The 15,359-nt window shown below is 42.1% G+C and overlaps 1 protein-coding gene across 3 annotated transcripts; it reads left to right on the top strand.

Annotated features, from left to right (window-relative positions):
• The first annotated feature begins 2,554 nt into the window (after positions 1-2,554).
• On the top strand, positions 2,555-11,686 carry STX16 (syntaxin 16). 3 transcript variants are annotated; one of them, XM_066330924.1, is made up of 8 exons: positions 2,555-2,839; positions 6,216-6,323; positions 7,131-7,271; positions 7,797-7,959; positions 8,831-8,922; positions 9,080-9,223; positions 9,759-9,839; positions 10,898-11,686. In XM_066330924.1, exons 1-8 carry the CDS (start codon positions 2,759-2,761, stop codon positions 11,000-11,002), a joined length of 915 nt encoding a protein of 304 aa, XP_066187021.1. In that variant the 5' UTR covers positions 2,555-2,758; the 3' UTR covers positions 11,003-11,686. The 3 variants fall into 3 exon arrangements, with proteins under 3 accessions (XP_066187021.1, XP_066187020.1, XP_066187022.1); XM_066330923.1 differs by having other exon boundaries at positions 2,555-2,893; XM_066330925.1 differs by lacking the exon at positions 2,555-2,839 and adding an exon at positions 5,101-5,181.
• The last annotated feature ends 3,673 nt before the right edge of the window (positions 11,687-15,359 follow it).

The raw sequence follows: 15,359 nt of genomic DNA, 5'->3' as shown, positions 1-15,359 counted from the left end.
TGTCCACTTTCAGTAAATAAATCCACATTGCCTTTTAGCCCATTCGTCTCTGCCATCACGTCTGCTATTATTCTTTCTTGCTAAATTTATCCCAAAGTCTTGTGTTTTATTTGGATCAGTCTTGAATCATTTTTCCTCTTTTTAAAAGCTGGAAGAATTTTTCCTGTTCTCAAACTGTGTTGTGTTGCTCGTGCAGGGACGCTGTTACACAGCCAGATATAAAGTGCTCTTGGATGTCTGAGTCAGAAATTAGAATATTCCAGCTGAAAGGTGTCTATAATGATCATTTAGCCCAAATCATTGTCGCATTATGATCTTGATGATTCGTTCCACTTGGATGAGGTAATTTCTGTCTCCATGCATTCATTTCCTCAGTGTACATTTCCACTCCATATTATACATTCGTGTCCTGCCTCTCCCCCTTTCACCACCTCTCCCCCTCCTCTCCTTCCTCTCCTGCTATGTATGCCTGAAGAACATTTTGCTATTTGTTTTAATTTCCTTTGCAAGGTCTACCTTAGCTTTACTTCTGGCACATTTCCCTTTATGCCTACACTTCCTAACTTCTAAGACGTCATTTTCTTTGATTAATCCTTTTTCCATTCCTTCCACTCCCTTTGCTTATTCCTAGTATCCACTTTGAAGTGGTTATTCACCAAGTCTGGACCCATTCCTTGCAGAGTTTTATCCCTCTGTGTACAAGTCCCAAATACTTTTTACAGCCCCTGCAGAAATTCCAAGCCTGCCCAACATCCAAAACTTTTTAAGTTGGCAAAAATCAGAAAGCAAAATGTGTTAATTGCTGCTGTGTACCAACTTCCAGCACACTGGGCTTCCTACTGGGTTCATGTTCTTCATCCAAATGAGATATTCCAAAAAGGTTTTTTTCTAAAAGATCATGGCGAGACCACTGATGGCAGGAGAAATTTCTCTTGACCTCCAGCCACAGCAGCAGTGCCAAGAGAAGGCAGGAAGGTCATTAGCTGTTCTCATAGTATAAAAATTGTTACAGTAGATTAAAAATTAGCATGAAGAAATGGAGCACACACATATATTTTTAAAGCCTTTGTCAGGCAGCCAAAGTGAAAGCAGATTTCACCAGACCACGAAGAATGAAATGCGTGTGTTAGCCCTTGTATGGCTTGAGCTTATTTCCTTGCTAAATTCCAAGTTTCAGGTCTCTCCCACTGAGGCAGAAGGGCTGCTCAAGAAAACTCCCCAAATATCTTACAATAGCAGAGGGAATTTTCCCCCCCTATTTTTCACGGTACAAGTTTGCCCGGGTGGTTAAATAAAATGAGATAACATTTCCAGAAAACGTGGTTGTGATTATAGTCCCTGTTTATACCACGAGTGTAAAAACTGGTTGGTTCGGGAGGGTGTTTTGAGGGTTTAAGAGAGGGAGTCTCCTGATGATCCCTGGGCAGAGCTCCCCTGGCTGTGCTGGGCAGTGGCCACTGCAGTTTCCATGGGAGATTTCTCAGATGTCCCTTGGAATAAAGGCGTGGGATGCACCAGAGGGAACCCAAGCCTCATGTCACATCTGCCCCGCGCTGGACTGACAGAGCAGCTGGGAAAAGTCATTTTAGTCACCGTGTTGAAAAGTTTCCTCTGAAAAGTCAAATCCCATATTGTCATTTTAAATGGTTTGTTCACATTCAGGGAACATCCGAGGTTTTGAATGGTTTGGATCAGGGAAAAAAAAATAATCCACGTGTCATTGTTTGGAAGACAGAAAATTGACGGAAACAAAGGAAGTGGCAAGGAAGGGGTGGGAGGGGTTCAGAAAAAAACAAATGGGATGTGGGAATGGACGAGGAGATGGATGAAGGGATGGACTGTGGATAGACCTGGGGATGGACTGGGAATGGATGTGGGATGGATGGAGCATGGACATGGGGATGGACGTGAAGATGGACGTGGGAACGAACGTGGGGTTGATGAGGGGCTGGACAGGGAGATGGATGCAGGGATGGATGTGAAAATGGACATGGTGTTGGACAGGGGGTGGATGTGGGGACAGGCTGGAGAGAACGTGAAGATGGACGTGGAGATGGACTGGGGATCGATATGGACAAGGATGTCGGAATGCCCGTGTGGATGGACATGGACATGGGGATGGCCGTGTGCATGGACATAGACATGGACATGGGGATGGATGCAGAGATGGACATGGACATGTGGATGGCCGTGTGGATGGACATGGACATGGGGATGGCCGTGTGGATGGACACGGGGATGGGGATGGCCGTGTGGATAGACACGGGGATGGGGATGGCCGTGTGGATGGACATGGACATGGGGATGGCCGTGTGGATGGACATGGAGATGGGGATGGTCGTGTGGATGGACACGGGGATGGGGATGGCCGTGTGGATAGACACGGGGATGGGGATGGCCGTGTGGATGGACACAAACATGTTCATGGACGCGGGTGTCGCCGCCCCGGCCCCCGGAGGGCCGGAACTGTGTTGTCGCGGCCGCGGTCCCGGGCGGAGCGGCGCGCAGGGGCGGCCGGAAGGCGGCGGGCGCTGCACAACGCGGAAGTGCCGGTGCGGGCCGGGCGATGGCGGCGCCCGGCGGCCGCGGGGGCCCGGGCTGGGGGGTCCCGGTCCCGCCCAGGGGCGTCCCGGCCCCGGCCCTCTGAGGGGTCCCGCTCGCGGCCCTCTGCCGGGTCTCCGCCCTGACCCTCTGAGGGGCGGCCGCCGCGTCTGCCGCGGGCCCCGCGCTGGGCTCGGGCCCGGCGGGGCGGGGGGCCATGGCCACCCGGCGTCTCACGGACGCGTTCTTGTTGTTGCGGAACAACGCGGTGCAGAGCCGGCAGCTGCTGGCCGAGCAAGTGAGTAGTTTCGGCTCCTCCAGCCCTCTGAATTCACGTAGCATGGCTGCTGCGGTGAGTCTCCTCCCTTCATCCTTCTGTAGTCGCCGCGCCCCGGGCTGCCGGGCGGCCGTGCCCTGCCCCGCCCCGGTTCCCCCTTCCCCCGACCCCTCTCCTCAATCCCCCCGTCCCCCGACCTTCCTCCCTCTGCCCCTCCTTCCCACCCTGTTGATCCCTATTTTCCCACTCCCTCACGTTAAAGGAATAGAAGAGATCTCTGTGCTGCTCGCATCTCTGTTCGCTTCGTGCATAATAAATCAAATACTGCCCTAACAGCTTTGGCATCGACAGGAGGTGTTTTGAAGCCTCCTTACCTCCAAAATAAAATAAATTCCTAAAGCGGATCTCTTCTATTCACCTCACTGTGGGCACTGTTAAAGACACTGATGTAGTTTATTCCCATTGCTTAAATTTCTCCATAACTTGCTCCGAATGTTCATTGCCCTTTTTATTTATCCCTAAATACAAATAATACTTAAACACATCTGTGAGAGAGGGAAGTCAGTAGATTCTAGTGTAACTCCTCTTTACAGAAACTACCAAAAGTTACTGGTTGAGAGGCAATTTCTGTAATTTTTTCTAGGTTTTGAGCTAGTCTGGGTGTGATGGGCTGCCTGGCAGCTCAGCTCTGCTCAGGTTTTCACACTTTCTGTTCAAACTCATCATTTATTTGTCATAGCCACCAGTAAATATCTGCTGGCAGTCTCATCACTCTAAATAGCTTTACATTAAAGCATTTTTGTTGGGAAAAGCTGTGCTTCCTGTTGCTCTCAATGGTCTTTGTTCATTGCTAACTTTATTACACCTGTAATGTGTGTATTAAATTGCATTTACAGAAGAGGAAATGTCAATAGCAATTTGTATTTTACACGTGTACTTTGGCTCTGCATTTAGTCCTTATTCATTTTTTTATGTCACTTCTGTAGATCCTTGGGGTTTTTTAAACATCACCTAGAAAAAGTAGCGATATTTTGAACTCACTGCTCCTGAGCAATGAAACTGCACTTTACTCAGCAGCCAGTGCAATAACATTTATCACCTGCATCAAATATTTATTTACAGTGTTTGTTAACGTTAATCAAAGCTTTTTGCTGGGCTGATTGCTCAAATGCAATGGAGACTCTCAGTGACTGGAAATTGTCCATCTGTGCAGTGGTGAAAGGAGTAATTTTTGGCCCTGGTGGGCATTTCAGAGTCCCACAGTCACTACTAGTGAACTATTGCAGCAAGAAGTGTGAAGTTGTCAGTGTGAGCTGTTTGTCTTTCATAGTTTTGGGTGCCTGTTGCTGTCAGAGTTGCAGGTTTCCCTTGGGTGGTGCCCCCAGGCAGAGCTGCTGTGTGCCAGCAGGGCAGGGTGGCAAATTCCAGCTTCCCTTACTTCATCTCCAGCTTCCTCCTCGAGAAATCCTCTGCTGGGAGAACTCTCTGTCAAGAATTGCATTCCTAAAGTCAGACAGTGAAAGCAGCATCTGACAGCAGAGTCCTGTTCCAGAAGGGAATCTTGGGGAATCTCATAAGAGATCATCAGCTGATGCCGCTTTGTTAAAGCACGAGGATTTTGTCCAATTTTAGGTCTGACTTTTTTAATCCTGCAGTGAAATACCCTTTTGCTCACACATCCTCTCCCCAGTGCAAGGACTGGTGAACAGGGAAGGTGCAGATCCGTGTCCTTGTGTGCTTTTTCAGATCCCTGCAGGGTTCATGTTCCCTGAAAGCAGAGCACAGCCCAAGTGTGTACAGAAGTGACTGAACATTTGCTTTTGCATTTTGTCTTTTGCTGTCTGTTTGATGCTGTGAGAACTGGGGTGCTTGTCAATAAATGTCCTACAAAAGCTTCTCTGTGCCCCCTCCAATCACAATCAAACCCAGTGGATGCTGACTGCTGCAGTCAGACTGCCTTTGCTGTCATTCTTCACTGTATTCTATTGCAGCTTTTCTGCCTGACATTTCAGTATTGAGAAACTTCACTGTGCCATCACTTTGTAAAACAAACCAAGCTCTGCACTTGATTTCTTATATTCTTGCTGTTTACCAAGGAACTGAAATATTTATTTTGAAAGTTGGTGCATTAAGCAAAATGCTGACTTAAAATGCAATATCATGATGTATTTATTGATTAACCATGTCTTAAAAGCCAGTTTGTTTTTTCTTGGTAAACCATCATGCTTTAAAAATAAATCAGTATTTTCTCAACTGACCATGCCCTATATCTGTCCTATGTCTCTTTTTTCCCTTTTATCTTTTGCTGTCTCTAACTGGATGGGGCTGATGGGATCCACAAATCACTTCAGGAGCTGGATGAGGTATTGTTTTTTCACTTTTTCTTCTGCCATGGTGCCTCAAGCCTACCTCACTGAGCTAAAATATTCCTTCTTCATTCTGCTAGTTTATAGAATTTCATTGTACAGTAGAAGGACAGGCTGCACAGAGAAAACAAGCATCTTGTGATGTTATATTGTGAAGAGATAAGTGTATGAACCAGTCTGATTTACTGTGCACACGTGGGGTAGAGTGACTTTGCACAGTGAAGCCATTAACTATTCTTCATGCTGTGCATAAATTATGCAAACTTTATTGATCAGGAAATAAGGTCAGGGATAAAAAAATTGCTTTCAAGAAAGAGTTGCTTGGGAAGGAAGGGGGATGGTTTTTTAGGAAGGGATGGGGCAGGGAGCCACAAAACTTTCCAGGCCTGATAAAGGAAAATTACAAATTTGGAAGAAACCAGGAAGGGAAGAGTTTGTATGAAAGCTTTCCCAAGTAATTAGTTAATGTTGTAAGTGGTATCATTGATGAACATCTCCAGTACTGCCTTGGCCATTTGTGTTTAGCACAATTTAATTATCACTAACTAAGTAATTTAACCATTTGAGTTGCATATCAGTTTGCAAGAGTGTTTGTTCTTCAAAATAACATTGTTTGAGAACAAGCAGTTATAATAAATGTTTTTTGTGAGCTTTTCCCAAATGCAGTTTTCCAACTTGCCAGGCCCAATGTGAACTGTGCTGCAGCATTGGCTGTGAATGAAATGTACTGTGTGAAATGTACCAACATGAGAGATACTTGAATTCTCACTGTAATACCATCTTTCCTCATGGAAACTTCGCTAAGAATTTATTCCAAGAGTAGCTCTGAGCTTTCAGATGCTGTAGGAAGTGGGAGGGTGGGAGGTCATTATCCCAAAGGGCCAAACCAGGGGACGTGATGTCGGATCCCGATCAAACACATCTCTGAGGTTCATTTCAATGGGAAGGCACACATGCACGTTTTTCTGATGCTCCAGGGTTTGGATGTAATTAGAATGAGGCTAATTGGCTGTGTGTTGTGCCCTGTGCAGCTGGCTGATGACCGCATGGCCCTGGTGTCAGGGATCAGCCTGGATCCTGAGGCTGCCATCGGCGTGACCAAGCGTTTGCCTCCCAAATGGGTGGACGGGGCAGACGAGGTGAGTTTTAGTTTGATTTTTTTTTTTGTTTGAAGCTGGTGAGGGTTCCAGTTGAATAGACCCTAAAATGGTGGAAATGAGCAGTTCAGTGTTTGAAACCAGGAAACTTTAGTGTCTTCTAGCAGGAGAACTTTGCTACCTGTGTGGTCTGGATGCCTTGCAAGTTATGGAAATATTTGGACAAATGCAAGGGAAGGATTCTGGAAGCATCCAATTAAGAACTCCAAGTATTTGGAGTGTTAAGCTATTCTTGACTTTAAGAAAATCCTGCTTTTTTTAAATGTACATTCAGAATGCTTGTTGGCTCATCAGTTTGTGTGGACAGAACCCGTTGTACAAAAAGATGCTTAGTCTCCTTTTTACTGTTATCATAATCATCCTTACAGATTTATTTTGAATTACTTGTTTGAAAGCGTGGCATTTAACTTCTACTACAGAGTTGAGGTTATTCAATTTCTGACAGAGTTGAAGGTGTGACCTGAATTTTCATTTATTTTTTTGGAAGTTGGCTAAATCTTCTTGCTGTGATGCTGTATAATTATAAAAATATTATTCCAACTTAATGAAGCATGTTTAAAAGCAGCAGTCTTGTCTAAGATTAATGAGTAGGTTTAAAAAAGTAGCAAACTCAAAGTCTATTAAGAGCATTCACTTCCTTAGTCAACTTTTTATGTGGCTTTTAATAATATTTGGTCTGCCTTTTATGTTACAGATTTCTCTGAATGATTTTTGTCTAACATTTCTCAGAACCTTTTTCCCTGAAGCATGAATTAATTCCCTTTCTTCCTGCTGGACTTTCTGTTTTAGATTCAGTATGATATTGCCAGGGTTAAACAGAAGATGAAAGAATTAGCCAGTCTTCATGATAAACATCTAAACAGACCCACACTGGATGACAGCAGTGAAGAGGAACGGGCAATAGAAATAACAACCCAGGAGATCACACAGGTACAGAGTGCTTTGGGTCCTAAACCTCCAGTCTGGCACATCTTTAATGCATTAGGATGAGACAGTGGTTTGCTCTGAGCAAAGGAATTATTTTGTGATCAGTGTTGGAATGAGCCAGAAGTCCTGGGCTCTGCTCTGACCTTCCCAACAAGTCACTTAAACCTCCCTGTTCTTTCCCTTACCTGTTTGATTTTCTGCTTGGAACAGGACTGGGAGATTAACCAAATCAAATTTACAGTTATCTCAGAGAAGTGTCTATTCTGAGGCTTGCAGTCCAGCTAATTATAATGAAGCAAACGTCTATGGTCAGAGGAAGTTGTGTTACTCTTACCTTGTTAGCTTGAAATTATTTGTTCATTTATGTTCTGTTTCCATATCTTTTTAAACATTGCACGGGGCAAATTCAGAAAATACTTTAAAAAATGTAGAGATAAAAATATTAGTCTTCAATGTGACACTTTTGCAATGTGCTGTTTAAGGCCTGTGCTGCTGTGTGTTTTCCCACTAATGGAATTGTTTTCTCAGTTATTCCACAGATGTCAGAGAGCAGTCCAGGTGTTGCAGAGCAGGTCACGTACTTGTACAGAACAAGAAGCTCGTGTTCTCAGGAATGTAGTGTCTTCCTTAGCACAGTCCCTTCAGGACCTCTCCACCAACTTTAGGCATGCACAGTCTGACTATCTCAAACGTAAGCATAAGAGATGTAACAGTAATGCATGGAGCCCTCCTGTGCAGAGCACTCACTGAGGTGTGCCTGTTTTCTTGGTTGGGAAGCACAGAAGGGTTAAGTGATGCACACAGGACTAAGCAGAGGTTAGAACTGGAGAGTTTCTGGTTCACAGCCCACGTTCAAACTGCTTTGCTCTACTTATTTTTCTTGTTGCTAAAGAAGGAATGTCATAGTTGAGCGTATCAACAAAACAGTATTTCATCCATCCACATTTTTAATGCATTTTGCTTCTCAATTTGTGGTTTGGAAAGATGAATCTGTTACCTGCTGCAGATGGCAGGCTGTGATAGATAAAGCTTAAGAGCTAGTCTGTGATGAATTAAAATTCTGCATTCATAAAGAGATTGGAAGTGGAACCATTTCTGTTTAAAGGTAAAATTTTGTTCAATTCTGTTTTAAGCTGAGTCAGATTATTTTAATCTTGAAAGAGACCCACAAAAACTTTATTTTCAAATGTAATGTTGATATTTCTTCTTCCTGTGGTATAAATGGCACAGGTGGAAATGAAGATCACCAGACAAGGAGTGTTCCTAAGAGATGTTGTTACAAAATAGCCTGGAGTGATCACACTTTAAGGCTCTTAACCTCCTAATTTTTTAACTTTATGGAACATAACAACTTAAAAATCACTGATTTAATCAGCCTTCCAAGTCTTGTTGAATTTGTTATGCTTTTGTTAAATAGTAAGCCTGACAGTTAATATTGAAATATTGTGATTTATGTCAATTACTACTCAGATTTTCTTTTTTTGTGCTTTTCTGTCTGATGCTTCAGACCTTGATTATAGTGTCCTTAAATATCATATTCAAACATAGTTTGTCTTTTACAGGTATGAAGAATAGAGAAGAAAGGTCCAAACACTTCTTTGACACCTCAGTCCCACTGATGGATGATGGGGAGGATGATACACTTTATGATAGAGTAAGTTAAGATGTTATCACACAAATTCAATATGAATTGCGTTTTCTCAGATTATAAATACCTGTCCGAGTTATGAAATCTTGTTATCCTTTTAATTATTTCTAACATTTTCATGGTGTTAATATTAGCTTAACATATAAATCTTGTATTTCAACAGGGTTTTACAGATGACCAGCTGGCATTGGTGGAGCAAAACACGCTGATGGTGGAAGAGAGGGAACGAGAAATCCGTCAGATTGTGCAATCAATCTCTGATCTCAACGAAATATTTAGGGACCTGGGAGCAATGATAGTAGAACAGGTACATTGACAGCACAGTGTTAGTAAGAAATGGGAACATTCCATGTGGTGTTGAGGCCTCCAGACTCGCTTTTCCTAATGTACTTCTTCATGCTCAGGTTTCCTCTGCTTGAAATATGCCACAGGTTGAGTTAATGAAAACAAGTGAACAATAATTCAACTGGTAATATGGGTTAAACTTAAAAAAAAAAAAAAAAAAAAAAAAAAAAAAAAAAAAAAAAATCAAAAGCCAAAGTTTTCTTGGTTATTTCTCCCAGAGATTCAGTTTATGGTAAATGTGTCAGCCAAGAGCACCTGGTCTGGAATCAGGGTGATCTTTAGGGATGTGATGTGAGATGGTGACAGAGCTGCTATTAAGAACTGAGCAAGGAAGTTGTTTATTGAAATCCCAACTAGTTCTGTAAAAGTTCATTGTTTACATAGTTCATGAACTGTTTGCTGTGAGTGTTGTTAATTATTCTGCTGCTTATGATAACATTTGCTTTATGAAGTTCATTTAGGTTCAATTTGGTGCTTGTTTTCTCCATTTTATTTAGGGAACAGTTCTAGATAGAATTGACTATAATATTGAACAGTCATGTATGAAAACTGAAGAGGGTCTAAAACAACTGCATAAGGTAAGCTGATGGCATACTTAAACCATTTTGCATATCTAATAAGATTTTATAATTAAATAGCTATTTAGTTAGTTTTCAATTAGACATTGTCCCTTTTAAAAATTCCCTCTGTACAGTATAAAATGTCCAGCTGTACCGTAGGAGGAACTTTCCATATAACTTCTGTTAATGTCATGCTTGATGCCTTGAGTTAATTTCTAAAATGACTTTCTGGGCATCCAACCAATGTGCTTTGATATTTATATTGCTGACCTGGTGGGACCTGTCTGCAATTCCTTCTGTTTGAAAAACCAGGCACTTGGGAATAGGACTGGTTATTTGGCACCTCACTGCAGGTTCTCGTTTGAAAACATAATCTCAATCACATGAGCAGAAAGAATAATTATTAATGTTTTCTCTTACCATCTGACACTTGTTAGATGTCAGGTCCAACCTCTTGCTTTATTGTGAAGCTTTTGCTATGAACACCTGAAAAGTTTTAAAGGCATTGATCTCAGCAGTTTTGTGGTCATTTTGTTCTGGTTTTATTTTGAAGGCTTATTAATTAAAAGCAAAACGCAAGCTTTGTTTTGTTTAGCTTCTGTTAGTAGACTTTCATTTGACTTTTGGAGAGTTTTCTCTATCTTGTGTCCTATTAATTCCCCTGGGAAAAGGAGGAGAGGGATGAGAAAATATGGTCAGAAGAAAGAAGAAATTAAGCAGAAAACTTGAAAACAAACTCAAAAATAAAGCTTTCAGTTCTAATTGGCATTAAATGAAAATGCACAGCTGGCCAGGTACAACAAATATGCCTATTAAAAAGGGAGTTCACAATTTGTTGTGAATTGTGATGTCTTCCAATATGATACAGGGATCTTATCTCAGCAAACTGAGCCTTTAACACAGTTAAAGTGCAGATCAGAGTTATTGTGTGGGAATTGCCTGCAGTGCACATTGTATGAGTTGTCAGGTTACCAAAGAACAATTTGAAATACACAGACTTGACTTGCACTAAACAAGAATCTGTATTTCAGCCTTGCAGAAATCTAATTATTGACTCTTTCCTCTCTGTTTTGTAGGCAGAGCAATATCAAAAGAAGAATCGGAAGATGCTCGTTATTTTAATTTTGTTTGTTATAGTAATTGTCCTTATTGTTGTTCTTATTGGTGTAAAGTCACACTAGGTTTTGCTTCATTTTTCTCATTTTTGGAGTTTCTGTGAACTTTTTTTCCCAATGTGAATGGATGGACCTGCACTCCAGAAAGCAGCCTTTGAATGTACGAGCCCTTGTGGTGCAACGTCTGTGCAATGTTTCTGTAGAATTCTTCAAAGTACAAGTTTGGTGATCTGTGAGGTGTTTGTAAGGATTATATGGAAAACGTCAGGAAATTTGATGCTCCCACACAAAAAAATTTGGCTTTCTATACAGAGGTATTTTGAAACAGTACTTAAGAATAATTAAAAATTGAAGTTTACCAGTGACTACAGTAATTAGTGTGTTACTGTGAACAAAAATGTGTTGTCCTCTATATTCTTATGTCATAATTGTTACAGGCTTCAAATTTAAGCCACGTTACTGAGTCAGTGGGACTGGATATCAAAAAGTGATCTTGATGTAAAATTTCTTGAGACACAAAATTGTTTGATTGAATGCCCTTTCTTCCAGACTCAAAAACTCCAAAGAACTGGATAGACAGCTAAAAAGGAAAGCTTTTAGCAACCAGAAAGTAATCCAACCCGTGATCTTAATTTAGATACTGCACCATTACGAAGAATCAGTGGTACTTGATCTTGTAAATAACAAGATGTAATCACTGGCATAATTTAACATGTTTAGTTAATTAAAAAATTTTCTGAGCTTGAGTAATCATGGGAATGATTTTCCTTCATTGGGATGATCGTATATATTTTTCATGCTTTTTGTTTTTGTTTAAAGTACAGACATTACATTAAAGCAGTGAAGTTAAGCTGAAAAAAATGGAGTAGAAACTCAAAAAGAGAATCTCTCTGGCCTGCTGCAGTGGGTCTTGGATGTTTCAAACTGTAGCTGCTGTATAAGTTGTTTATCTTACAGTGCATTTGTCCATATGGGTTATGTTTTTTGTATAAGAAATGGCTTCACTACAGTACATATTACATCCATTTTCCCTGACAGAAAATTCTCTTTCAAATATCTGCCTGGAAGAGGACATTTGTGGTCTTTTACTGGCCATGAGAGATATCATGCACATGACATGTTACAAGGTCTTCAGTGGAGAATTTGGGGTTTTCACTGCTTTTTTAAGTGGAAAACTTTGCTGCAGGCCGTACAACAGAAATTAAGGCAACACTTAAGTAACAAAATGCTCTTAATTTAATTCAGGCCTGAAGTGGTGTGCAATTGTAGAGGCCTTCTCTTAATATTTTTAATATTGCTTTTTTATATGTTTGGGTTTTGGGGTTTTTTTGTGTTTTGTTTTTTTGGTTTTTTTTTGTTTTGTTTTTTGTTTTGTTTTGTTTTTTTTCCCAAAGGGACTGTAACCTCCTTCATTTTTTTTCACTGATACAAGTGCTCCCCATAGACCTGCAGAGATGTTCTGCTCCAAGCCCCAGAAGTGCAGTTTCAAAACACTATGACACTGAAGTTGCATCTGTCGCCTGCCCCGAGTTTCTTTACTCTGTGCTAAAGAGAACTTGAGACGTGGCTTTAAACTGACCATTTTCAGGGATGGACCTGAAAGCAAAGACTGCAAAAATATTGAAAGCCTTGGCTTTTTTTTTTTTTTGTGAGGCTTATGAAAAGTTTTGTACCACTCTTGTTACCTCTAGAGAAAGGGGATGTTGAACCACCAAAACTGCCAGTTCAAATGCTTCATTGAATTCGTGAAGTAAATTGGTGAAAGGAAGACTGAGGCTTGTGTTGGGTGTGCAGCTCCCCTGTTCTGGTGATAGATCTTTCAATGATCGTGAGTAAAACTACTGTCCTCCCTCGTGCTGTCTCCATCACTTGGTGTGAAGCAGCAAATTGCTATAATTTAATATACTGTATTTGCAACCTTCTCTCTAACATGAGATCGTGTTATTTATTTCTGTCTTGACCGGTGCTTTTGACATTTTATCATGGCAGATGGTTTCAAAGAAGTAATAAAACACTTCCAACCTAATTGGGAAATTATTCTTTTTTTTTTTAATTTAAATTATAAACTGAAACATACTTTTGTGATATTAACATGTTTCTGTTGTTCATAATAAATGAAAGTGGCAGTGATGTGAAATCTTTTTTTCTAAAAAGTAACTTGCAGTAGCACAATGTCGTTTGCATTGTCAAGAGTTATTTCCCATGAGTTATGCCCACTGTCTACCTATTTTCTGCCCAAATTCTGTATGAGGAAATGCATTTTTAATGAGGTTAAATTCACATATCAAGTGTCCTATGTAACTTGAGCTGGAATTTCTTGAAGCTCGATTCTGTTGAGGAAGAAAACTCGGGACAGGCTGGATTCTACATCACTGCTGCTGTGTGGCTTATTCTGAGTCAGTCTGAATAACTGTCAGCAGTTCAATCAAACCTGATGCTGTGCTTTGTGGGAGTATCCCCACAAAAGGGGATCTGAATGTGCCTTTGGGCTGTGAAAACCCAGAAAAGCCACAGCAGCTGCTGCCTCCTCAGGTATTCCAGGAGCTGCCTGAGCCTCCTGCCTTCTCTTCTGCCCAGCCCTGGAGATGTCTGTGTGCTGCTGCAGGCAAAGCTGGGGCCTTCTCTCAGCCTGGACCTTCTTCATGGCTGCTGGATTCTTCTCAGCTGTATGGAAGCTCAGATTCCTTACAGGGGAACAGAACAGCATTGCTAAAGCATCTCTAAGGGTTTGTGTCTCCTCAGCTGGTGGGAATGGTCTGTAAAGCTGTTGGCTTGTGCACAGTTCCTCCATTAAAAATGCATGTAAGCCTGCAAAAAATGAGCTGCAACTCGTTAACAGAAGTTAATTATATGCCAAAATGACGGTATTAAAAGCATTGTAATAGCAAATTTATTTTTACTGCAAATTTTCTCTAGAAACTGAAAAGTAATGTGGAAGAATTGGTTTTTCACTTGCTGATTTTTGGAATGTGCTAAAAATTGGAATATCTATACTTAATGTCATGTTCACTGCCTAGATTGCATTGACCCAAGGTCTGCTTTTATGAACCACAACACAAAGGAGTCTTAACTCTTTTGCTTAAGTGTTTGGAAGCTCTGTTTTTGGTACAGCCTTTCAAGATTTAAGTTCTTGGATAGGTGACAGTGAAACTGATTTTGCTGGAAAAAAATATGCTTAGTATTTTAAAAACCCCAAACCAAACATCCACCTTAAACAAAACTCATTAAAACAGGGAATTCATTATAATTTTGCATAATAATTATGATGGATTGTGCAAGGTTACATTTTACTGGCTTAATTCCATGAATACTTGTCGAGGATCAATAACTGGAAGACAGGTCCCTGCTGCAGCTTCTGCTAAAGCTCAGAGAAATAGAAACGTTTGCAGCTGCTGGTGGTGGGATGTTCACAGGGAGTTTCTGTAGATAAAATTGATTTCCTCAGGCCATTCCCTCCACAAGGACCCTCCTCTGCTGCCCTTAACTGCAACAAAAGGATTGTGGGTTAGGTGAGTGTTTCCTGCTGTTTTATTTGCCTTTCAGATGCTGTGGATTCAGGGAATGTGCTGGGTTTGGACTCTTAGAGCAGCAGGAACAAGCGGGTTTTGAACTCAATGATTGGGAGCTTACTGCCTGGAGGAATCTTTGGAATGTCTCAATCCTGAAGTAATTGCTGTGCGTCTTCTCACTCCCACGCTGATCTTATATATTGGGATAACAGTGGACCCCTGAGCAGTGTATTTTCTGTGGTTTGGTAAAGAGACTCGGTAAAGTTGGAGCCTGTATATTGAGTTACTGTCCCGTCTGTGAGGACCCACCACCAACCTCTGCAACAGCTGTTCCTACAACTTTTATTTTCAATAAAGTTTCTGTGATGTCCCTTCAAAGACCTTACTCTAAGAAGTTGGTTTTTCTCTGGAATTCGGCCTGGGTTTTAGGGCTTTTTGTTTTTCTCTTCGGGTGTATTTCCATTATATGCATCAGAATTCTCTTTTCCCGGGTAGGTGGAAGACTGCACGGACCTTCCCGGTTTTCCTGGCTGCGGATCGATGAGCATCGCCTCCCGCATGGAATGGCCACAGCACCAACCCCGCCTGAGCTCCAGGAGCGTTCAGAGCCGGGATTGCGGGCTGTCTGCGCCGGCCAGGAACTGGCCTCCGTCATCCCCGTGGGGCACTTCCAAATGAACGCATTCTGAACAACCCGCTGGCCAAAACATGAACAGCAGGCGCTTGGCAACTACAAAAAGACCAGAATAAACACCTTATTCTATTCCGACCCGCCGTGTGGGCTCACTAGGATCGCGGACCCCGGCAAAGCGCCGCGGAGGAGCCGCAGGGCCGTGCCCGTGCCCGTGGCCGCGCTCCCGCGGCAGCGGCGCGTCCCCGCCCCGCGGAGCCGGGCCCGGGGCGGGGCGGCGCGG

This window comes from Sylvia atricapilla, chromosome 16 (genome assembly GCF_009819655.1).
Source record: "Sylvia atricapilla isolate bSylAtr1 chromosome 16, bSylAtr1.pri, whole genome shotgun sequence".
Taxonomy (NCBI): Eukaryota; Metazoa; Chordata; class Aves; order Passeriformes; family Sylviidae; genus Sylvia; species Sylvia atricapilla.
Note: the sequence above shows the minus strand (reverse complement) of the source record. Positions and strands in the feature narration are given on the sequence as shown.

Excerpts from the sequence above, each read along its gene's own strand:
- STX16 (XM_066330923.1), top strand. The coding sequence starts at position 2,759 with ATGGCCACCCGGCGTCTCACGGACGCGTTCTTGTTGTTGCGGAACAAC. Across the intron at positions 7,272-7,796 it reads CAACCCAGGAGATCACACAG|TTATTCCACAGATGTCAGAG; the intron begins GTACAGAGTGCT and ends TTGTTTTCTCAG. Across the intron at positions 9,224-9,758 it reads GAGCAATGATAGTAGAACAG|GGAACAGTTCTAGATAGAAT; the intron begins GTACATTGACAG and ends CATTTTATTTAG.